The sequence below is a fragment of the Vidua chalybeata genome, chromosome 3, assembly GCF_026979565.1.
Source record: "Vidua chalybeata isolate OUT-0048 chromosome 3, bVidCha1 merged haplotype, whole genome shotgun sequence".
NCBI lineage: Eukaryota > Metazoa > Chordata > Aves > Passeriformes > Viduidae > Vidua > Vidua chalybeata.
Window position 1 is genome coordinate 45,953,522 of NC_071532.1, and position 24,091 is coordinate 45,977,612.

The 24,091-nt window shown below is 36.9% G+C and overlaps 1 protein-coding gene across 1 annotated transcript in view; it reads left to right on the plus strand.

The window, feature by feature from the left end:
- Positions 1–10,288, plus strand: part of CHRM3 (cholinergic receptor muscarinic 3) — a 177,220-nt gene extending 166,932 nt beyond the window's left edge. Inside the window, exon 2 of the mRNA XM_053939699.1 lies at positions 8,467–10,288. Within this exon, the coding sequence (XP_053795674.1) occupies positions 8,486–10,288 (1,803 nt within the window). The 5' untranslated portion in view covers positions 8,467–8,485. The remainder of the gene's footprint in view (positions 1–8,466) is intronic.
- The last annotated feature ends 13,803 nt before the right edge of the window (positions 10,289–24,091 follow it).

Below are 24,091 nucleotides of genomic sequence, written 5' to 3' on the forward strand. Positions count from 1 at the left end.
AATGTTATTTTCTGAAGTAACTGTGATAACTTGGCACCAAGAAAAAATGCTTTAACACATTATTACAATTGCATGCTTTAAGGCATTATTTAGACAAAATAATAAGCAGTGTTTTATATTAATATCATAACATTCTGACACAAAGTTTCTTATAAAATTTCCTTTTCTATATAAATAGTTTGTGTCCAAAAAGCTATGTAGATTTCATGAGCCAGTAGATTGTTCTTAGTGATTTCTCTTCTCTAGCTGAAACCTCTGAACAGGGTTGTGAGGTTTTTTTCTTTCACTTTTTAAGTAAACCATCTGTCCTGTGTGGGAGTATTGGGTTTGCCACAGTAGATAGCAGTAATATTTCAATCACCAAAGCCAATAACAGTAAATTTCCCTTAATAGAGAATTTCCTAGCATTTTTCAAGTCACTTTACTTCGTCTTATGTTAAGTTGCCACACTATCCATCATCAACAAATGCCAAAGTAGATAATCTGCTCTTTTAGTACTTGCATGCAGTGCCATAGTTAGAGTAGAAAACACAGTGGTTAGCAATAGTTCAATCTAGAAACCTTCAGATTCTGACACTCCAAGGAAGTTCAAGTTCATGTTGTTTAACACATTTAAATTATGTATGTTAGAGATCTTTCATATAACAGGACCTGACTCCAGGTAAACATGACATCATATCCAGACTTGGATAGTTCTATGCCAGACCTTGATGGAAACACAAATATTTTTTAATTTTCCCTTAATGAACAATGGAATGGAGTTCATCTTCTTTCAGCACTTTTTGTTACAAAATATCTGAGATTCAGCTCTAAGCTGAGAGAAAATGAAATAAGTTTCTGAAAGTAAAAAACATATTGTTTTGAAAAGCAGAAAATCTGTGGTTTGAGGAGGCTTTCCTACAATTTTGTTGTTGTTGTTGGTGTTGTTGTTGTTGTTTGGGCTATTTCTTTTCCCACCATGGAAAAGATTTCCAGAAAATACTATTTTCAATTTTCTGTTTTCAAGGCTTGACAGACATTTTGTCATTTCATTTTCTTCTTGCAGATAAATGAAATTGAAAAGATTGTGTCAGGTGTCAGGTGAGCTTCTTTAGAGCTCAGTTTCCAGGCTCTCTGAATTCTTTGATACTTGAAAAGTGTTTGTATGGTGTTCTGGTTTTCTCTGGAGGTGTATTGTGTAGTAAGCAAACAGAAAAAGCAAAAGTTTATTTCTTTTTAAGGCATAATCTATTGATTGCTTCATTTTAAAGCAGTACCATTTAAGATAGTAAAGAGATCTGCCTATGAGGTTTGTTGTTCACTGTGAAGGTTCTTAATGGCTAATATTGACATTAAATGTGGAATTTAAATGCATGCAAGTATTACTAAAAGTTAGGCAGGATTAGAAATATAACTTTTTTTTGCTTTATCTAGAATTGATAACAAGCTCTTCTCAATATTGATATGCTCAAACATGATTATTTTTAAAGTGGACGATGCCATTTCAGTAAAAGAGGAGAAATCACTGACAAGACTTGATTTTTTTTTCTCTTTAGACACTATTTTTCCATGTTGATTCGAGGTATTCTATCATTTAACAACATCTGTGACAATGATATAATTAAGCTTAAGAGTTCCCGTTACTTTATTTCACATAGTGAACATTTTAATGTGACTTTAAATATCTCACTGGGAGGATTATCTGTGGAGTCAATGGACAGTGTTTCATAAAGAGAGCTGAAAATCTAGATCACAACTCTGATCCAACATTATACTATTTAACAAAATATTAATAAATCCTGGGTTAAAAAGTGCATACATAATAAAATAGTGAAACGAAGTCTCTAAGATGAACAGGTTTCATTCAAAGGAAAATATATGCACTTCTCACAAATAGAGGAGATAATTGAAAGGCATGTATTCTTCTTTCATTTAAATCTAATACTGTATTTATATTCAGTGTAGTAATAAACCCTTTTTCCAAACTTTCCTGTCCCCAAAGTCAGAGTCAAAGTTTGCAAAGTCAGTTAGTTCACAGTGGTTTGCTCAAAGTGAGTAAAACCCTCAGTATTTGAAATTCTTAGGAACTTCAGGCTGCATGTCTGTTTCCTCCAATATCAGATAGGGTGTAATTTTAATAAAGCTCACTGAAACTGCATGGAATTTAAATTATTTCATCTCTTTAAAGAATTGTACCTCAGATTTAACTGAGCTGATAGTCAATATTTACTGCAATCTTAATTAGGCAAGACTTGATTTGCTCTGGTTTTCAAGCATTTGAAAACTCTAGACATGTCCAAGCTCAGGCTTTTGAAGACTTCACTTTGTTGTGTATTAATTGTTTCGACAATAACCACTAAGTGCACTTGTCAAGAAAGATTAGTGATCTTCCTTTGGCAAGTCAGCTGCCACTGCATGTGAGAAACCTGCACTGCCCTGAGGCCTGTCACAGGTGAGATTAGTAGCTCATTTCTGAAACTTCTGATATTTTAGAGGATTTCAAGATAGGATTATTTTGAAACTGAAATTCTTGGTGTGAATGAGTATTGGGTCATGGAGTAAATAAATAATAAATAGTACAGAAACACCAGTAAATCTGTGAAAATCACTGTCCTTTAACTATGCGGACTAGGATGTATCTTTGTTATAGAGGGCATATTTGTAAAAAAAAATATGCAAGAGAATTATACAGGTTGTATAATAAATTTAGTCTTTGATGGAAGTCTTAAGTGAAAGAGATCAGAAATGCATATCTGGATTTTTTGCCCAGACGCAACGTCTGAGATTTTTCTTGTCTGGTCTTAATGGCAACACAGTATTTATTCTTATTTTTGAGGCCATATAAATTAGCAGATGTTTCCACTGAAGTCACTGGTCATTGAAACACTTTCAAAGTTGCATTTCTAGCATAATATAAAAACGCTCAGTGAAGGGTTCATACTACAAGAAGTAAGGTGTTTGGAAGAGCAAATTCTGTAAAAGCAAACACAGTTTAAGCAATCACATCCCCAGAGGATGTGGCAGGTACAGCTGCCAATGGGATATGGCAGGGCAATATGAACATAAGTCTCTCAGTCCTAGTGAAGGAGATGGTAGATGTTTGGCAAAAGCTAATTGGCAAGTTAAGGCACAGAAGAGGCTTTTGTCATGGCCCAGCTTTAGAGTGCATTTCCTGGCTGTGCCAGGTGCACAGACTCAGGTACTCCCAGTCTGCCATCCTTAGGTGTCCCAGCAAGAACACTTGAAGTAGCATCCCCTTGCCTCTGTCCCCCAGGAGGGATGCTCCTTTCCTCTGGCTGCAGGGCTGCAAGGGAGATGAATCAGGTAGCTCTGTGCTATGAATTAGGTTCTCTGTACACTCTTCAAAGTAATGAAAAGGATCCATATGGCTAGAGAAATGAGTTCCTCAATTGCTCATGCTAAACTTCACACTAGCAGCACAAATAGAGTAAGCAAATAATGAGCAAATATAATTCATTAATCACAAAGGTGATTTTAAAGCACTGGCATTTAATTTAGGTGAATTTAGAAAACAAAATATATTTAAGAATTCAAAGTCAAAGAGTTTGGGTTGAAGTGTTACTAGGATATGTTTGACTGAACATTATCTATATCAAGTTGATAACTAATTAGTGAAAGATATAGTCTTCCGTTATAACAATATTTGGAAAAATGTGACAAAATTATGTGTATATGTAGCTGCAGTTTTATGTATGTATATAGATGTGTATATATATATATATAATATATATATATATATATACATATACTTTCATCTGCTGTTCTATATACATATACTCATAACACTATATGTGATATACATTTGTATGTAGATATACTTACATGTATATGCAGATATATATATATAAGCATATGGCAATCAGTCATTTGTTTTTATCTACTGTGAATGTGCAAGACAGTGGCCAGGATTTTTGCTGGTGTGCTTGGTATTCTCATTCTTTAAAGAAGCTAAAATATATTTAGTGTAATATATTTAATATAAGTGTAATATAGTCATGGTAAATCTGAAGTCATGTTCACTGATAATTACACTGTGCTTCCTGTTGCCACATAAACATTCATATGGAATCCTGTACTTTGTGCTACACTAACTTCAATTGGTATGAGCTACTATAAATATAGAACTGTGAATGCTTTCATTTTCTATTACAAGCTTTTAAAATTCTTTATTGTATTTTGAAAAAATACACTGTATTTTGAGAAAAAAAACCAACAAAAAAACCTCTGTGTGTTTTGAAAAATTGTTATTCATGATCTTGCTAATAATCTTAGGAAAACCTTGTAATTCAAATGTATATTTTTATTTTACCAAATAATAGTTTTGGAACAAAGTATATGTGCTAGTTTAGGTAACTGTATTAAACATTCTGAAGGCTTCCTTTCTCTGTGTTAGAAAAGACTTTTATAAATCACTGCATGGATCTCTCTGCTGTTTAGGCTAATATGTATATAAGAGCAGTGCAGAAGAAAATGGAAAAATAAGGTAAGCAATTTTCTTCTCTGTGTAAACAGATGCAATGTGAAATACTTCAGCCATAAAGGCTTGCTAGTTTTGAGCTCACAGATAGCCAAGCCCATAGATTGCCCTCTCACTTCCCAGAAAATCCTTCTTAGAGCCCTTTAAAGACAACAAGAAAAATAGACTTCTTGAATAGGAAGGTTTAAGGAAAAGAAAAATTTTGGTAAAATATGGAGTATTCACAAAAGCATTTAAATCTGAAATAAGTAGAGAGAAATTAAATGCACTGAAAATGTGTGACAGAACTGTTACTACTGTTTATTCTATTTTACTTTCTATTTACAGCAATGTGCAATAAATTAGACTAGTCAAAATTTCAGGGTTTTAAATCTGGGTTATACCCATTTATTGAAATCATTGACCATTTTTGTAGATGCTTTCTCCTACCCTTCCATCAGTCTTAGTGGGCTATCAAATACCTCACTCCCTCTGGCTGGGCAGAGAGCAGGGGTGTGCTGGATGGATGTTTATGAAAGTCTATATAGCCATTGCCTGTACTGGGCCTACGCTTTTCCTGAATAATCCTGGGAAGTATACACTGTGTCTGATGATCTCTGGCCTGTACTTTTCATAAGATCCTATTAAAAAGCAAAAACAAGAACAAAAAAGACTCAAACCCACAAGGTATACCATGACTATGATCTCAGGTAAGTAATTATATATTCTTAGGCTAAAAGAAGTTTCCTTTGATACTCCCTGCCTTGAAATTGTAATGTAGTGTATCATACCAATGATTTGTAAATTCTTATCATGGTATGTAAACCTATAATCATTTCACAGTTTGGTATGTTTGCCTCAGTCAGGCAGTGCTGCACTGTTTGTTTTACTGAAGTATGTGTGGCTGCTTTCCCACTTGGTCACACATCATTCTGTCAGAGCTTGGCTTGCTGGGCAGGTGATGGTGGCTGCACTGCAAATCCCACTGTCATCTTGTCAAACCCAGGACACTCTTTCCCTGCAGCACTTATACAGAAAGCAGAAACTGCATGGCAGCTTTGGAAAATGATGGATAATGTAGCTTGCCTTGGTTTTCTAAAGGCAAGAAAATCCAGTTGTGCTGATCTGGTATGTTGTAGTGGTGGTGGTAGCGGTAGTGATATTTTCTTTTTTCTGTGCACATGAGCATATGGTTAATACATTTTTTTATTTAATTAAATGGTTCAATTACAGGAGCTTGTAGAAGAGGCAGAATAACAAAAGGTGTACTAATCATCCCACTGGCACTTCCATTTTATCAAATAGTGCAGTCAATGTGAGTTTAGGGTTCCTGCTAATCCCTGCGGAGTTTAAAAAATTGGATTGCACTGGAAAGTAGGAGACAGATGGTGGGTTGTTCTCAGTTTCTCCTTTTCCTCAGTTACTGGACTGCTAAGGACTGTTCAGGTTTTCATTGAAACAATAGCTTAGAGAAACTACTTTGAAGTCCAGACATGAATGAACTGACCTGAGAAAGAAAGGTTTGGTTCCAAAACTTCTTCAGTGTCTGAAAGACTACAGCTGAATTATGATGATCCCAGGACTCCTCATCATGAGTCTTTTGAATCATGGCATTTCTGAAAGGATTTATCATTACATTTCCGTTGGAACTCCATTTCAAAGTCTACAGTTAAATAGAATTCACAATTAGTTTGTGGACTTAGTGATAGATAGTGTGGCATTTACATATTAATTTTGCAAGATTATTTGTATCTCTTATCTCTTATGGTATTTGTTTTGGATTTCCAAGGCTAACACTCAGATTAGCTCATGGTTGTGTTATACAATGAAAATAGGAACTACTACCTAACTGTTAACTATTTTTATTTCTTAGTAATACTGTTATTTTTACCATCACTTCTAAGTGATTTTTTTTTAATTCTATCCATTTTAGTGGAAGTTTGATCTCCTTTATCAATATATTCTTCCTGATCTTTTCTTGTGTGTTAGAAGATGCCAGCTTATCTTTTTTTTATGAAAAAGAAGTATAATGATATCATTGCCATCTAAATGTACCTGTCAGACTTCTCAACCAATACTTGACTGGATTGGCTGTTGCCCTACAGAGGTTTTAGAAACTTACGGCTGCAGAGCGGATGCATTCTGGCTTTCATCCTCTGCTCTCTGTCCCTAGTGTGAGTGAAGAAAGGTCTGCACCCTATAACATTAATAATTTCTGGCATATATTTAGCAAATATCATTATTTGAGAATTCTCTCATACTATTCTGGTTTTGACCTCATCCTGTCTGACAGCTCTGGAAAAAATGCCTGCTTCTGAAATAAAATATTGCAACAAGGATGGTTTCCAGCAGTCCTGTCTTACCATTTTTCTTTTTAGAAGTTGAGCTGCTCTGAGTTTTCAGTCATTCTATCAGGAAAAGACTTAACATTTAACTGTGTGATTTACCAGAGCAATATTTATTCATTATTATTGTGTTCATATTCTGAATTATACAATGATGAATGTGTTAAAAGTGGACTGAATTAGATTATAATAGATTATAATATGTCATCTTCATTGTAACCTTCTGTTCCTATTAATAAAAAGAAACAATAAAACCTTCTTTACACTAGATATTGAAATAGGGGAGAAGTTTGTGTTAGTTGTCCTGCATGAGCAAAGGAAAGGCATTGCTGATCTATTTACTGCATACGTCAAAGAAACTGCACCATTTAAAATCCCAAAGTGTCTTATGCCTTCATAATAAAAGCAAGTACAGTTCAAGGGAAAGCAGAATTTAGAAATTTATTAGAAAAACAGAACCAAACCCTCCTCTTTTGGGTAAATATTTTTATGTAAAATCAGTGTAATTTGATACTCATTATTATCTCGTGCCATTATTGACTCTGGAAGGACTCACAATTATTGACATATTGACTCTGGAAGGACTCACATTTAGAAAACAAAAAAATATTGACAGCATATTTTGCTCAATGTTTACAGTCAATGATGGACTTTTTCAGCTGATTTTTTTCTTCTTGATGATATAATTCATTTCTTGCTAGGGATCTAGTCGGCTGACTAGAGAAGCTGAGAAATAAGAGAATTGCAAGTTCCTATTCTGAGCATGTTTTCATTTTATGTTAGTACTTGGGGAAAAGGATTAAAGCTTAATTATGAATCCCTTTCATGCTTTTTTCTGCTATTTTCCTAAAGTGTTTAGTGATTGCTTTGACATACATTTGCCAAAGGTTATTTTCCTGACTCTAGAGACCATAATTTAAAAGGAACTTTTACCATGCGTTGCCCCCAAAGAAATTTTGAAGTCATTAGATATGCAAAATCCTAAGTATAAAAATATGCATGAAAAAAATTAATAGTGGCATCTGCAAAAGGTGCTAATGAGAACTTTTACTACTTTTATCAGATAGCAGAAAGGAAGAGTTTTGCAGCCTCACAGGTTAGAGTAGCTTGAAATTATGCTGGCTTGTATCTCCATAATTTAAGGAAAGGCAGAACAATATTTTTGTTTGTCATCAACTATAGCTGGAGGCAGCAGAGAAGCTGTGGCTCTATTTTGCTAGAGCCAGGATAGCAGTGGGGACCAGTGTAGATTGGAACTTGGAAGATTTGTGGCTTCATATGATTGGAACTTAATTTTTAAAGGCTCCAGGATTTTTGAGATTTTGAGTTCAGGACAGATCTTGCAGGGCGTGTTTTAATTCAGAGTTAGAGTTCGGGGGCATTTTAATACTACTGTGCATTCAAATTCTCCTGGGATTGTGGTTCTTCTGTAATTGAATGTTTATAAGGAAACACAAATTGATCACTACAAAGAGCTCAAAGTAATCACAGTCTGGAAACTTAGTGCTATCATATACAGGTTTGACTTGAAATGTGTCTCAGGCAGCTTGGCATTTTAAAGACATCTTTCAAAGTGCTAAAGTGATTTTATGTACAAGTATGAGGACAATTATTTGACATCTTCACCTGTTCACTTGATTTTTGTTTGGTTTTTCTCTGCTACAGACTGTGTCAGAGAGCCACAATGATCCTGCATAAAAACAGTTCATCCTCGCCCCTTTTACCTAATGTGAGCTCCTTCTGGAAGAGAGATTCACATGGACTGGGACTCCTTGATGAAGCAGCATCACTCATTGGCAGCTATGATTTCCCTCAGACCACAGAGAGTTTTACTTTCTCCACTGTGGAATCAACAAACATGACCCTGAATGCCACAAGCAAAGACCCTCTGGGTGGACACACTGTCTGGCAAGTAGTTTTGATTGCTTTCCTCACTGGGATCCTTGCACTGGTGACCATCATAGGAAACATCTTAGTGATTGTTGCATTTAAGGTTAACAAACAGCTGAAAACAGTCAACAACTACTTCTTGTTGAGCCTTGCTTGTGCAGATTTGATCATCGGTGTTCTTTCCATGAATCTTTATACCACATACATCATCATGGATCACTGGGCTTTGGGAAGCTTGGCCTGTGATCTTTGGCTCTCCATTGACTATGTCGCCAGTAATGCCTCTGTCATGAATCTCCTTGTGATAAGTTTTGACAGGTATTTTTCCATCACTAGGCCACTGACATACAGAGCCAAACGAACAACCAAAAGGGCTGGGGTAATGATTGGTTTAGCATGGATCGTCTCTTTTGTTCTTTGGGCCCCTGCCATTTTGTTTTGGCAGTATTTTGTTGGGGAGAGGACTGTGCCTCCTGATGAATGTTTCATCCAGTTTCTAAGTGAGCCTATCATCACTTTTGGCACTGCCATAGCTGCCTTTTATTTGCCGGTCACCATTATGAGTATTTTGTATTGGAGGATCTACAAGGAGACGGAGAAACGCACCAAAGAGTTAGCAGGGCTACAGGCTTCGGGCAGTGAAGCAGAGGCAGCACGCTTTGTGCACCAGACAGGCAGCTCCCGGAGCTGCAGCAGCTACGAGCTGCAACGTCAGAACATGAAACGCTCTGCCCGAAAGAAATACAGACGCTGCCACTTCTGGCTCACAATGAAGAGCTGGGAACCCAGCACAGATCAGGGGGACCAAGAGCATAGCAGCAGTGACAGCTGGAACAACAATGATGCTGCTGCCTCCCTTGAAAATTCAGCCTCCTCTGATGAAGAAGACATTGCTGCAGAGACCAGAGCCATCTATTCAATTGTGCTGAAGCTTCCTGGTCACAGTGCTATCCTCAATTCCACAAAATTACCCTCCTCGGAAGATTTGCATGAGTCAGGGGATGAACTGCAGAAATCCGACACAGAATTGAAGGAAAAGAAACCTAAAAAATTGCACCCTCCCAAAGGTGTTCAGGATGGTGGAAATTTCCAAAAGAGCTTTACTAAGCTTCCAGTTGAACCAGAATCAGAAGAGACAACCACAGCTTCTGATGGCATCTCATCAGTCACCAAGACATCGACAGTCCTGCCCTTGTCCTTTAAGGAAGCAACCCTGGCAAAAAAGTTTGCCTTGAAGACCAGAAGTCAGATCACAAAACGAAAACGAATGTCACTTATTAAAGAAAAGAAAGCAGCACAGACACTCAGTGCCATTTTGTTTGCCTTCATCATTACCTGGACCCCATATAACATCATGGTCCTGGTGAACACTTTTTGCAGCTGTATCCCCAAAACTTTCTGGCACCTGGGGTATTGGCTTTGCTACATCAATAGCACAGTGAACCCCATGTGCTATGCACTGTGTAACAAAACATTCAGAAACACTTTCAAGATGCTGCTGCTGTGCCAGTGTGACAAACGAAAACGACGCAAACAGCAGTATCAGCAAAGGCAGTCCATCATTTTTCATAAGCGGATCCCTAGGGAGGCTTCATAGAATAGTATTTTTTAAACAAATAAAAACATAATGAAGCAGGGATGTGATGGGATGGGACAGGATGGGATGGGATAGGACAGAACAGGATGGCACAGGACAGGGCAGGATGGGCAAGATAGTAGGGGATGAGGCAGGATGGGTTGGGGTGGGAAGGTGGTTCCAGGGTGCTGATTCTATGATTTAAACATCAAGACATGAAAGCAGCTGCCAGGATTATTTATCCTTTCAATAAATCCAGTTTAATATAAAAGTCAATCCACATTCAGCCAAAACTAAGAAACTTCAACATTTTTACTAAGGAGTGAAAGATTTAATAAAGTTTTCCTATGAATTTGCCAGAAGCTGTATAGCAATTATAAACCCATTACTGATCTGCCCAGCTCTTTGATTATAATCAACTCTGGGATCTCAGGTAAGCACATCTAGCTAGCCCAACTTTTCTTTTTCCAAGGAATCCAACAACTTTCAATTCAATTTACATACAGATGTAGAAAGATAGTGAAACAGGCTTATGAAATTATTTGAGACACCGTATAAGTTGAAAAATTGCCTCTTGTTGTCCTGGTAGTGCTTCCTGTTTACTTCTCTTCTGATATATTGTTAATTGTATCCCTGATTCCTGATTTCTGAGTATCTATGGTGCAGCTGATGTTATATATGTGTGTGTGAGTGTGTATGTATGCATAGCATACATTCACACCTCTGAAATACACACATGCCAGGAAAGAGGTGACCTCTTTGTTCTAGGTTTTACAGGGCCCCCCATCATGATTACATGTGATTGAAACTTTTTAAAAGTCCGAAAATCATGTTATAAGTATATAGCTCATTATTTGCCACCTGAAATTCAAGTTTATGCCTAGAACCAAAACATGGTGTCCACATTTCAAACTGAGAAAATGAAAACATAGCCTGTGAGTTTACAGAGCTTTATAATTGGGTACTTGCCCACAAAACCTTAATCTTGAGCACAGAGTCTCCTCAAGTGATCATGCCTCTTTAAAAGATACAAAGGGGAAAGGAATTGAAGGCTACATTCAGGGAAGAGCGTAAAACTATCTTGGCAGGGCATAGGATGATGAGAACCCAGATCTGGGCTGCACAGTACCAATGTTGAAAGGGAGCTGCTCAGGAGCCAGGTAGGTGCAACCATAAGCAGCAGCTCCATGTCCTGCTGGGGAGGCTGTGCTGCTGTTGAAGCACACATGGCTCCTGCAACACCTTGTCTTGACTTGCACTGTGGGGATGCACCACCCTTCTCAGAGCCAGCTCAGATCCTGTGTGCAGTATCTCTATGGCTTCCGATGAAAGTTCAAGTTGGTGGAGCCCTGCTGCTTCCACTGTCTGCCCAGGTGATCTTCAGATGCAAGTGATTTGTCTCAAAGAAATGCTTTATTTTTGCATGTGAAGGATGCTCACTAAAAAGTGTTTGTTTTCCACAACCTGTTTTAAAAATCATCAGGAGAAGTGCACCTAAATCCGTTTGACACTAGGTTATTCGGTGGTGTGAAAAATGTGATATTGCCAATTTGTAACCTGGCAAATTTTGATAAAGACAATTTTAAAAGGGCTTTAATATTTATAGTTTAGACATGACCAGTATTTCCTGGTATTTGTGAGGTAGTCTGCACCAAACATGATTTATAAAAGTCAGAGGTCCCCTGGGGAAAGGATTGTACTTTAAACTGTTGCTCTAAATCTGATTTAGTTACATGTTGAAAGATTATTTTGTATTCTCCTTTGAACTGACCAAAACTTTTTTTTATTGCTTAGACTCTTATTTTGCTGAAAATAAAACAAGTATCTTATTTTACAAAGGGGCATCAGTGTTGTGAACACAGAACTGATGTTAAAGCTGCTTTTGTATTCAGTGTGAGATGGTGTTTACAGATGATTTTGACAACAGTGGAAATATATTAAATGGTGTCTGTGTATCTGAACTATTTAATTTTGTGTTATGTTCATATAAAGAAATATTTATACATATTTCACCAAATGTTTTATTTAATGTTGATAAATATTGCTCTTCAGTCTTCAGCTGTAGTGTCCTTTTAAAGTGATTCATAAAGGTCTGCTTGAGAAATGAATAGATTATACCTAGCTTTCTTGTCATTTAAACAAATTCTCTTTTGTATGAGTTGTTTAAAATGTCTACCCTAAAGTAATCTCATAAATTATATTAAACTCTACTGCAAGTACAGTTTTAGTACAAAAAAGAAAAATGTTAAAGCTTCATCTATGTCACAATTGCATTTTGAACTAAAGATACCAGAATTGCTTTGCTGGTTTGCTAGCCACACACAAAGACACCCATGTTGCAAAGAAAATTAATTACCTTTATTTATAGAAAGATGCATATATTTGAAATATATTCATTACTCAAGTTGACCTAAAAATGTTTTACCATTTAAATATATATCTATATCTATATATATTGCCATATTATTATATTCTGATATCTAGAGTAGTGCTGTGCCCCTAATACACAAAACGTGAGAGCATGTAAGGAAGCTGGAGTTCATCAGGGGATTTATGGTATATTAGTATTGATTTTAAAATGGGAAGCTATTATTTTTATTGAAGTTAAGCTTCCTTGAAAGCGTCTGTCACCATTGTTTACGTAATAGGAAGAGTTAAATCCTTGCATTGTTCTAACAGAGAAATAAATATCCTGTCTTTTGATGTGTGAACAGGCTTTAAAATGTTATTTACAGGCATCATAAAATGTGTATGTATACACATATTGTAGCATAGATCAATTTAGTTGTTATTTATTTACTGGAATATGCACTATAAAATATTAATAATTTGGCTGTGTTACAAGTACAGTGGGCATCAATTTAATTTGTATTTTATGTTGCTGTATTTGCTTTAAACCCATGCACACACAAGAATTTTAGCTGTATGCACTAGTGGATATATTATTTATGATCACAGGCACACATAATAGGTTGCAGAAGAAGAACAATGCAAGACCAATAACACAGAGTTACTTTTAGGAAGTACAGTGGTGTAATATTTCATCTGTTTTGAGGAAAATTAAGTCAGAAACACAGTAGAAAGCATAATTCTCATGGCAGACAAACAGCTCAGTCCCATTAACTCTCCTCACAGCTCTGAAAGCTGGCTTTCCAGAGACCAGTCTCTGTTAATTGCAATAATACAGGATTAGACTCCATATGAAAAGAACCAAAAAGTCAGAAGCGATAGCCAGACAGGAGCCATTGGGTAGTCTGGAGAAAGCTTCATAAAATAGACCCCAATCACTATCAGCCTCTGAACAGGCAACAAAATACATTATAGTATATGTTTGGCTTTTTCAGTGTAAAATTGTGATAGAAATTTATTACTTCTGTACTGGTATAGGCAGTGAGAGATGTCTGATCTGAACATCGGAGGGCAGGGGCCATGGTGCATGAAGCACTTTTTAGTACTCCTGCATAACACACTTTCAACAAAAGCAAATCAATCTAGCACTGTTTAAAGCTAAACAAATACAGGAAAGGCCTGAGTACTTCCCAGGATCTAAACTTGTGGATCTGTGTACCCTAAACAATAAATAGCCTATAGGGTTCTGGCTGTAGGAATATGCACACAGATATTCTGAGAGAGTTGGTGACCTTTCTCAATTATGTACAGCTTCATTTTCTTACTTTGCTGTCTTTATTGTTATATTTCTTCATGTATTCTGCAAGAATATTCTAAAAAGTCTTGGTTCATTATCAACCTTATATATCTAAAAGTGAGTAGAGATCCCAAAGTACACTTGGTTTTCCTCTACAGAATGCAAACATCAAAGCAAAAGGAAGTTTTAAACTTTTTTCCCTAATCAGCAATATCAATAATTTTAAAAATAGTTATCATCATGCTACCCTATATACAGTAGGGATGGTCAAGCAGTGTCATACTATTTATAAACTGCTTTTCACTCACCCCTTACCCATCTGACTATGCATCACTATTCAAATTTATATTCAAGATTCTAAACCCTCATTTTCCTCCAGGTGGCTCCTAGATTCTTGTGCTAAAATATGCTCTACAAGCCTGTCTTGTTATCAGGCATTTTTTCTTTTCCTTTCACAATCCCTCTATGCAAAGCTATCTGATCTTACCTTATCAAAAGACACTTTACTAATTTCAGGAGTTGTAAAGTGTTGATGTCTGATACTTTCTTTTCTAAAAATATATAAAATATATCAAGAACAACTGGAGAAGGCTTCACATTTGCTAGCTCCTTATTGGCAAAAATGGTCTATGCCATAAGTGGTCTGTTCACCAAGCCTGACCAGGGGGATAACCTGTCCCTAGGGATGTTCTCCCAAACCCCCACTAACTTGAACTTCACACAGCTCATGAATCATCAAGTATTTTAATGCATTTGAAAATTAAAAAAAACCCCATACATATTCATTGTGGTAGTTCTGAATATTTTTTGATCCATGCAAATCTACTGTCCCTATTCACAACCTGCTTCCACACTCTGTGATTTTCTATTTTATATATTCTTTTTATCTTTTATGTATTTACCCATTCAAATACTACTGCACTGGCTTCTGGGAGCAGGTCAAACTGATACATATTTGTAGGTTGCTTCTTGTTAGCCCGAAGGGTATGCAGAGATGTCTGGTGATGCCGAGGTGTTCATAGTGATGGCTGCCTTTTCTGACTCATGCACTGCACTCCCATGATACCCAAACACTTCTGTTTGGAAGCTTAGCTAAAGCATGCATGACATTCAGGTTTTCATGGAATTAAAAACTTCATTTAATTAGGATGTTCTTCCTTGTAGCAGGCATAGATCATTTATAGCATCTGCACTTCTCTACTTCTACATTTTTGAACTGCCAGAAGGGTATTGGGGAAAATGCTAATTTGTAATGTCTGATACATTTTTGGGCATTTTTGTACTTCAGCTTTTAAAGTAAGGCAGAGATAATGCAGTTGTGCTATTTGTTGAAAACAAATTGTGTATGAATGGGAATTCTACACTATGTTTATTTCATTTCATACACCATGACACTGCAACTTGGCTGAGATTGAGCATCACAGCATTTGATGTCACTGACAGTTCTTCACAATCTTAACTGGCAAACTCATTACCTATGCTGTAAGTCCCCATCTGGGACTTTGACTGCTCTTCACCACTCTCACTACGCATTCAAAATATAACATAGATTGTATTTCTTGAGAAATATCATTGTAGTTATTTCCAGATGCATTCCTAGATGTGTCTGAGGATGCTTTGCTTAACTTTAGATATCAAGATGGCTCAAGAGAGCCAATCCCTGTCAGGCGTTGCTTAATGGAAGGAGCACAGGTAACATGGGAAAACATTAAGTGCTGCTTATTTCATGGCCTATTCCAACATGTGCTGTATGGTGTGTATATTGTGTCAATACATCTCCATGCACTGTGTATATCTCAGAAGGATATGTGTGACTCTACTGTGCATGCACATACAGAGAGATGTACTACATTCAGAGCAATGTTTACAGATGTATGTACAAACTTATGCTGAAATTGTCAGCCATGGTAAACATTGCCTTTGATGCCTCATCATTTGTAACTGGACAGTGAAACTGTGCTTAAGTCTCCTCTGCTTATCTGCAAGAAAAGTTTCCACATCTTTCCTTAGTGCATATTATTTACAAATGCATTGTTCTTATTTCTGGATATGGTGTTTTCAGTGTATTGAGCTGGCTTTTTAGACATTAGCCAAAATTTAGAAATGCATGAACATATTTCACTTACTGAGCTATTGCATCAAGGCTGCACTAGATTTAACTCCATTACATTACCCAAACTCACACTGCCTTTTTTCAAATAAGAAAAAAATGCTTCTTAGACGAGATTCTATCTAGGTTCGTGTATGAGGAACTCCTATGTCCATGTGAACATCACTGCCAGTTTCTCAAAGTTGAAAGAGAAATCCAGTCACTATGAAAACAGTTGGAGGCAAATGTTACAAACACAGCAAGTCACCACTGCAAAGTCTTTGAGGTAAGAACAGCACTCCTTCCATTAGAAATGAGAAGGAAAAAAAATTACCACCCTCCCTTATCCCATCCTATTGCTCTACCCTTTATTTTGCATAGTATAATGATTTTCATTTACCAGTCCCATGGGTGGAATTTTGCAGGATTTAAAAACCTCATTTGCCTGGTAAGACTAAGAAATACCCACTATATCTAGATCATTCACCCCCTTCTGTGTTTTCAAACAATAAATCCTTTACTTTGTGATGCTGGCTTAAGGGAATGTCTTATGAAAATGACAATAAAACCATTCAATCTAATGGTGGTTAGGAGAGGTAAATTTTTTCCCAGCTAGTGAAGCTATAAAATTTATGTAACTTGGCAGAAAGTGTGGAAAAAACCCAAGACATTTAAAGGCTTTATAGATGTGCACATCCTCCTTGCATAAGGGTGAATAAACACATGTAAACAGTGCCCAAAAAAGTTCAGTGTATGAATGACTCTGTGAGCCAACAGCACACATCACCATCAGCTACACTGTTGGCAGAGCACCCTGACACCCCACTCAGGCCTCTGTGAAGAGATCCTTTTTATAGCATTCTAGGACTAAATAATGAGGCCTTAATATGTAAGCAGGGCTTGTTTGTCTGGGTGCATATGCATTTTCCAGGAATTTGGTGGGAGATTCTTTCTTGCTTCTGGACCAAAGTTATTTAGTGGACTTTCTGGAATGAAAGCACTCTTAAAATGATCTGGTAATCATTACTCAACCATGCCTAACAATCAGAGAAGCACAGGATATTATTGTGCCAAGAGAACTTAAATTTATTTTTCAATTAATTCATACAGTCATAGTTAATTTACTGAAAATACTCAAAAGATACGAAAATTTTTACACTATCATGGAAATAAAGTCTCTGGACAAGAATCTGATTCCTTACGTAGTTTCAAAACATCCAGTCTTCTTGAGCCTATTTTTCTTCTGTATTGAAATCTTTGGGTAACAAAGCAACTGGAGTCACTTCTGAAATACTACCTACTCTATAGAGATGCCAAAGGGATGAGGAAATGGCCAAATGGCCTTCCTTAATTTGTGGTTAATGTGTCCACATGAAGAATTATAATTACCATTGTGGCACTGACTAATTAACACCATGGAGCAAAACAAATAAGCCAGTTTACTTTGAACTCTACACAGTGCTGCACTCTGCTTATGCAGATTCATCACAAGAAATAGGCCTGTGCTGTATTCCCTGATGCTCAGTACTTTTCTCCCCTCATTACTTTTATTCTTCACATAGATCATTCTCCTCCTATTGAACATACCTATCACATATATTTATTGAATACCCTCTGCCATCAATACATAAATATGTAATTTCTTTGCATCTGCAAAGCTATATGAAACAGATATAGCTGGAGTTAAGCAGCTTTTTTCCTTGATTGGCATGAATTTTTCTGATTCAGAAATACATTCCATTTGCTTGCCTCATATGTCCATTAATGATGTTTCTTTTACAAGTGATATTAGGACCAAAACTCCCCACTTTTCAGGATGTAGAAGTACATCTGAGTAAATGTTTCATTCCTTTATTCAAAATGAATGTGATTTCTTGGCCATAGGGTAATCTGAACAAAATCTTCTGTGGAAAGGATAGAACACCATTTATCTCCTGCTCTGCCCCTGCACTTCACTGAATATGATGGAAGGTCCTTTCAGGTCCTTTCACTTGTTTTCAAAACAGTACAACTACATGACATAGTTGCATATTTCTCCTGCTGTGAGACAGGATCATCATGAAAAATGCCAAGAGACTTAAACTAATGTGCACAGGTGCCACTTTTGGTTTTGTTTGATTTTGGTTTTTAGTCTTTGCAGTGCATATTGACTGACACAGAATCCATCATTAGAGGTGAAGTGAAAAGACTAAGGATGGACAGCTGCTCTCAAAAGCAAGCTGCATTGGGATGGATCATTGAAGTTCATGTATTAAGTGCACACAAGAGCTCTTAGTTTAAGCTTTGAAAAGCCTGAAATACAATTCATTGCTTTCCAAAAGAAGTAAGAAAATGATAAATATAATGTGAAGTTTTGTGGTTGTAAGCTGTAGATGTTAGATGTCAGTGAAGATGTCATTTTTTTTATATTAATTATCCCTGGGTTTCTAGAGGTGTCCCATCACCCAGTTGACTCTTAACCCAATTCCTCCTGCCTCAAGGCTGACCAGCAGTCATGGGACTTCTGCCTCAGAGGAAGCTGGAACTGAACTCCTGCCCCTGCCACCCCACAACAGGAAGGGTGTGGGCCACACCAGTCAAGCTGTTACAAGAAAGAGCCATAAGCTTCCTGCTTCTATTTGGAGATAGCGAGTATTTTTGTGATAGAAATAGAGATAACATTGCAGGAATCTGATGAACATATTTTAGGTGTTCCCTGCTATGTTCCTATTACTTGAAAGCTTTCTGTTCTGCTGGTTATGGAGCGAAACAAGTCCCAGAGACAATATCTTACATACTTTTGAGGCTTGAAACCGTTCTACAACATACTTTTAAGGCTTGAAAATTTTAAATAAATTGACTTTTGCCTGTGGCTTTCTGATTTTGAAATATATGAAGAAATTGCTTGCAGTAATTAAGCATCTCAGAAACTGATGTCATGAAAAGGAATTTGGAATTTAACACCTTATAAAACTGATTTTCTTTATCAAAACCAGTGGAGATGAATCTCATAAAATAACAGTAAACTCATAAAATAACAGGAAACAGTAAGAAAGAGCCCCTCAACTTCTGCTGTGTACAAAGACAGTGCTTGAGCATTTACTCAAAATCTGGTGTCTATTGATCTAGGCATAGCTACCCATCCAGGTACTAGACAGAATATTAGCATTTTTTAAATTATTGGCCAAGTTGATCTTTTTTTGCTAACACCTACCTTACTCTGCAGCAATTTTTCTGCCATGTAATTAAATTCTATGTCTTGTTAAACTCTCAGAAAGAATAATTGGCCCTAGCTCATATTGACAGCAGTTTGCAAAACACTAGCACAGTAATTGGAAGAGTAGAGGCAGATAATGATGAAGAGCAATCGTTTTCCTTGGCTTCAGGATTTTAGAGGAACCTTCCCTTTTGCAGCTGAGAGTAAGAGAAGATGTACTGAGAGAGGTTCAAATGCTTTACTCTCCCCTCTGGCATGACTGCCACCATTGCAATCCTGAGGGCAGGAAGTGGATGGCTGTGTGTTGGTAGAAAAATCAATACATCGGTGCAGGTCAAGTGTCCCACAAGAGCTCACATTTCTCCTTTCACCGCATGGGTATCAGCCAAAAATGTGCTGTCAAAACTTGGCTCTCACTGAACTATCACAGTGGAACATTGTGCTCTCAAGAGATTTTTCTCCTGCCAAGATGCTTTAATACCTTTTTTTTCTTTTTTTTTTTTCTTTTTTCTTTTTTTTTTTTTTTTTAACTCTCTACAGAAACTAATCAGGTGGCACCTTCCCGTGTGGAAATTTCCTTGCAGATATATTACTCTAATCTACAAATTATTTTTACCCTGTATGCCCCTGATAACAATTGCATTAATATAAGGAGATAAACTCATTTCTTTAGTTGCTGCTCATAGAGCGGCTTGCTAGTTAAGATAAAAACAAATTCTGGGATATAAAAGACATATCTGATTGTACAGTAATACACTGTGTGCCAAGCAGTAGGTGAGGTAAGGTTTACATAACTGCTACATGTTGCTTGAACTTTTGAGATATATTTCCATGTTATTTTTTCCTCTCAGGAGCTAAAACAGGGGCAGAATACAGAACAAGCAATTAAGAGAAATGTAATTGTTTTGATTGAAGTAATTTGAGATTACAAGTTGCAAGAGGGGTAAACAATCTAGAAAGTGTTTTGAAGTCTTCGTCATGTAGATGCTTTCCTTTGAGGAAACTGTCCTTCCCTTCAGTGTGGGAGGACTCCCCTTAGGTGCAGATTTGTAAAAGAAAATTTTTACTCCAGTCATATGCTACAATATTCTTTGACTGCTATTAATTCACTTAATGACCCAGTCTGTTGTTCAGTGAAGTTGCTCTGTGCTCTCCTAGCGACAGTGAAAAACAGCCTTTTCTGGGGGCTGATCCAAGCCCAGCTCCAGCTGGCTTTTCCAGAGGGAAAGGTTCCCTCTGTGCTTCTGAAATGAACATTTTTCCCCCGAAAAGCAGGAGGCAGCCAGGCCCCCACACCATCATGTGTGGCTGGACTGTGTGGCCTCCCATCATCATAACAATAACTTACCTCCACTTGTGTGCCCCCCACCTTGCACTCCCTGGGCATGAGCCTGCAAAGAAATTCTCTTGGAAAACACAGAGCAAACAGAGCAAACCAGCCCCAGCCATTTTCATACCTATATATATATATATATATATATATATATATATATATATATGTGTGTGTGTGTGTGTGTGTGTGTGTGTGTGTGTGTGTATGTATGTATGTATGTATGTATAGCTCCTTCCAGTTCCCTTCCTCCTTCCTGCTGCTGCCCAGCATATTCACACAACAAAAACACTGGCTTCTAAAATAATTTCCAGCTGAATTGTAGTCTGCAGTGGTCTTCATTACCAGTAACATTAGAGAAAAATGGAAATGAGGAATTGCACAGCTCTGGCCTGTTTATGACTCCTTTTCTTCCTTTCTCATTTAAATGATGTACACAGAACATTTATTTGTTTGGAGGAAAGATTGTAGATTACTGGTGCAGCATTCTGGTAGATATTTTAACATACTCAAAGAAGAGAAAATTCAGTCTCACAAATAGACGTCTTGGATTTATTTTTTATTTCTTACCAAATTAATCACAGGCAGTTTAAAATCCACCTCTACACAAGTGTCTTCCTGTATTTTTGACAATTGTGCAATTTTCTCACATGTGCCAGTTTGTTCAAATTTCTTTCTTTATCTGTTTTCTTACAAATGGTTTCTGAATTGACAAGCCTTTGCCTTTTTGCTGGTGCACAGAGTCTGTTTGTACCAGCCTTAGTTTAAGTTATCAGGAGTGATCCAGCCACTGTATGAATTTCCTCCACTTACCTTATTTTACAGCTTGAATTAGACCCTTGGAATTCTCAATTATCACATGCTCAACAGCCAAGGAGTTCTGGGAAATGCTTTTAATCTTCATAATATTTAATAAAGTAATCATGCGCATATCATTGAGGTGTTAAAAATGCCAATCCATAATCCATCCCATTACTTCAAAGTACCATATCAAATATATTTTCCTATTAGTTGTGGAAGCAAATATGCCAGTGCATAGCCAGGACTAGCTATGTAGTCTATAATGACATATAATACTAAACAGATATTCTTCAAATACTTCATTAAATAATTTGACCTAATTCATCCTGGCGAAACAGACTTAGTTTAGTTCAATCCTTCTGTTAAGCTCTCTTCAAAATTCTCATTAGAATCAATGGAAGTTCTAGAAAGAGCAGATAAATCAGTCTCTCATTATAGGACAGATAAATAACACTTTGTGTTTATATTTCTAGCTAATATATATAATCAAATTATTTAAAATATAAACACTCAAAGCCTGTTCTATGCCCTCAGGGAACCCCTTTATCCCACTTCAGCAAAGCTGCATATAGCAGGATATATTCCACTAATACAGTCAAAAATATATGGGTGTATAAGAATAAACAGCTTAAAAAAATCATACTGTAAATGATGTGATTGAGTGAAACTGTATGTATATTTTTAAGTCTTCAGAATAGTTGAAGTTTTAACTTATTTCAAATTTTTAAGTTGAAATCTATTCATATTTGGGAATTTTGTAAAACCTTGTAAAGTTAAATACTATGTCACTGTAATTTATTTTTGTTGTCATATATTGACACATGCTCATTTATATATGAAGTGTACTGTTTATCAATTGCTTCTAAGGCAGCAATAAAAACATGAAAGTTGTTCTCATTTTCCTGTCACAGCTGTCATTTATATCCAGTACATTATTTTAATACTTTTAATTCTATTCCTTACTAAAACAAAGTGTGTACTGAGTTCTTAACTATATGTCTTCCAGTTCTTGGTGAATACATGGGCTATTCTTGCCCATGTGAGAACTTGGGGATACACTTTGCAGAAGTCCTGTAAAGGGATTGCCACTTCAGTGCATCTTACCAAGAGGACATCAGAAAGTGAAGGGGGACAAAAAGTCAGAACTCCTCCTCTTTTCCTACAAAGTTACATTTTACTTTTTAATTGATGGTTTCCACATCATACCACGTGTCATTTCAGGCTCTCTGAAGTTGGGGCATTCAGACCTCTTACAACAATGAACATGGGTCAAATTTGCAGAGCACCTTAAAATATCAGCCCCACTGTTGAGATTTCATTCAGTAAAATAATACTTCTCCAGTTTCCTTTCATGTTGAAGGAAAGGCTTTAGAACTTTCCTCCACAAGCACAGCCTGTAGAAGTCTTAAGTACTTTCCTCACCTTGTACACTATGGAATGTACCTGCAAATTCACAGCCATTTGGAATGGCTTTTTCCTTGGTCCAGTCCAAAGGCCAGGTGTGTAACAGGGTGCCAAATGTATGTTCCGCACATCAAGGACCACTAGTTACTCTGAAATGCAGTCGTCTATAGACATTTAAGTTTCATATCAACAGCCACTACAAAAGAAAGGGCATGGGAGGAATGAACTTAACTGGAGGAGTTTCCTTCAGTTCAATTTCTTTTTCTCCTTGCTGATCAGAGGAATATAAGAGCAAAGGAAGCTAGAAACAATAAATGTCACTTTATATGATGTTCTCTGCAATAAAGTGCTAAAGGAAATATCTAAAATATAAAAAGAAAAAGGCAAGGCCCTGGACATTGACCACACATAATAGAAAAGGGAAATTAATTGTCACTAGAGGACACAAGGAAAAACGACACACCACAGCTATGGTCACAATGAAGAGACTAACTTTATTTCCTCTGACTCCAACATTTATAGCTTTCCAAAGGTGCCAGTGAATTGGAGGGTGAATGTACCACCTCTCCAATGACACTGGACAAACTACCAGTCCATCAAATTTCTCCACCTCTATGAAGGAATGCAAAACAATAGGTTATTTACAGAAAGTTTTGTGAGAAAGTTTTCTACAAGAATGTAAACTCAGAAGGCTTTAGAAAATCTTAAAAAATCAGGGCGACAATTAATGTTGTGAAATTGATGTGTTTGCTTTTTATAGTTACTGCAAAAGAGGATTATTTTATTGTTATATGTCATTTGGCATCTGCTTGTGTCATGAGCCTTTCTTTTTCATTACTATCAAATTTCACCTGTCCATTTTCCTTCCTTTTGTTACAGGATGTAGTAGATTTATTGTCATCCTTTCAGGAATTGTGTGAACTGTGATCACAGAATAACTCAAGCAGCTGGAGCACAGCTGGATGCAGTGAGGAGCTGAGGTTGCCACTCCTCCAGCCCCAGCCAGCTGATCTACAGCGAGCTGCTTGTGCCAGGCTCAGGAGGGAGCTGAGCAGCAACACACGCTCCGAGTTACAGCTGAAAGTGGTAACACTCCACCCAGAATAGGAGTGACTTCACAGCTGATACAAACTGACCTATTTATGCTGTAAGAGATAGAAATAAATAAAGAGGAGGGAGAAGGAAAAGGAGGCTTGGGGTTTTCTTGCAGTACCTTGTGTGGCTGAAATGGGCTTGTAAGTTTGCTTGGCACAGCCTAAGAGAAGGTCTGGCTATTTGGATGCTAGGGAAAGACCTGTCTTGGAAAGTCTTGTTGCTGCATTCAAAGGTCAGTTGCTTCAAGTAAGGCTAAAGCAGTT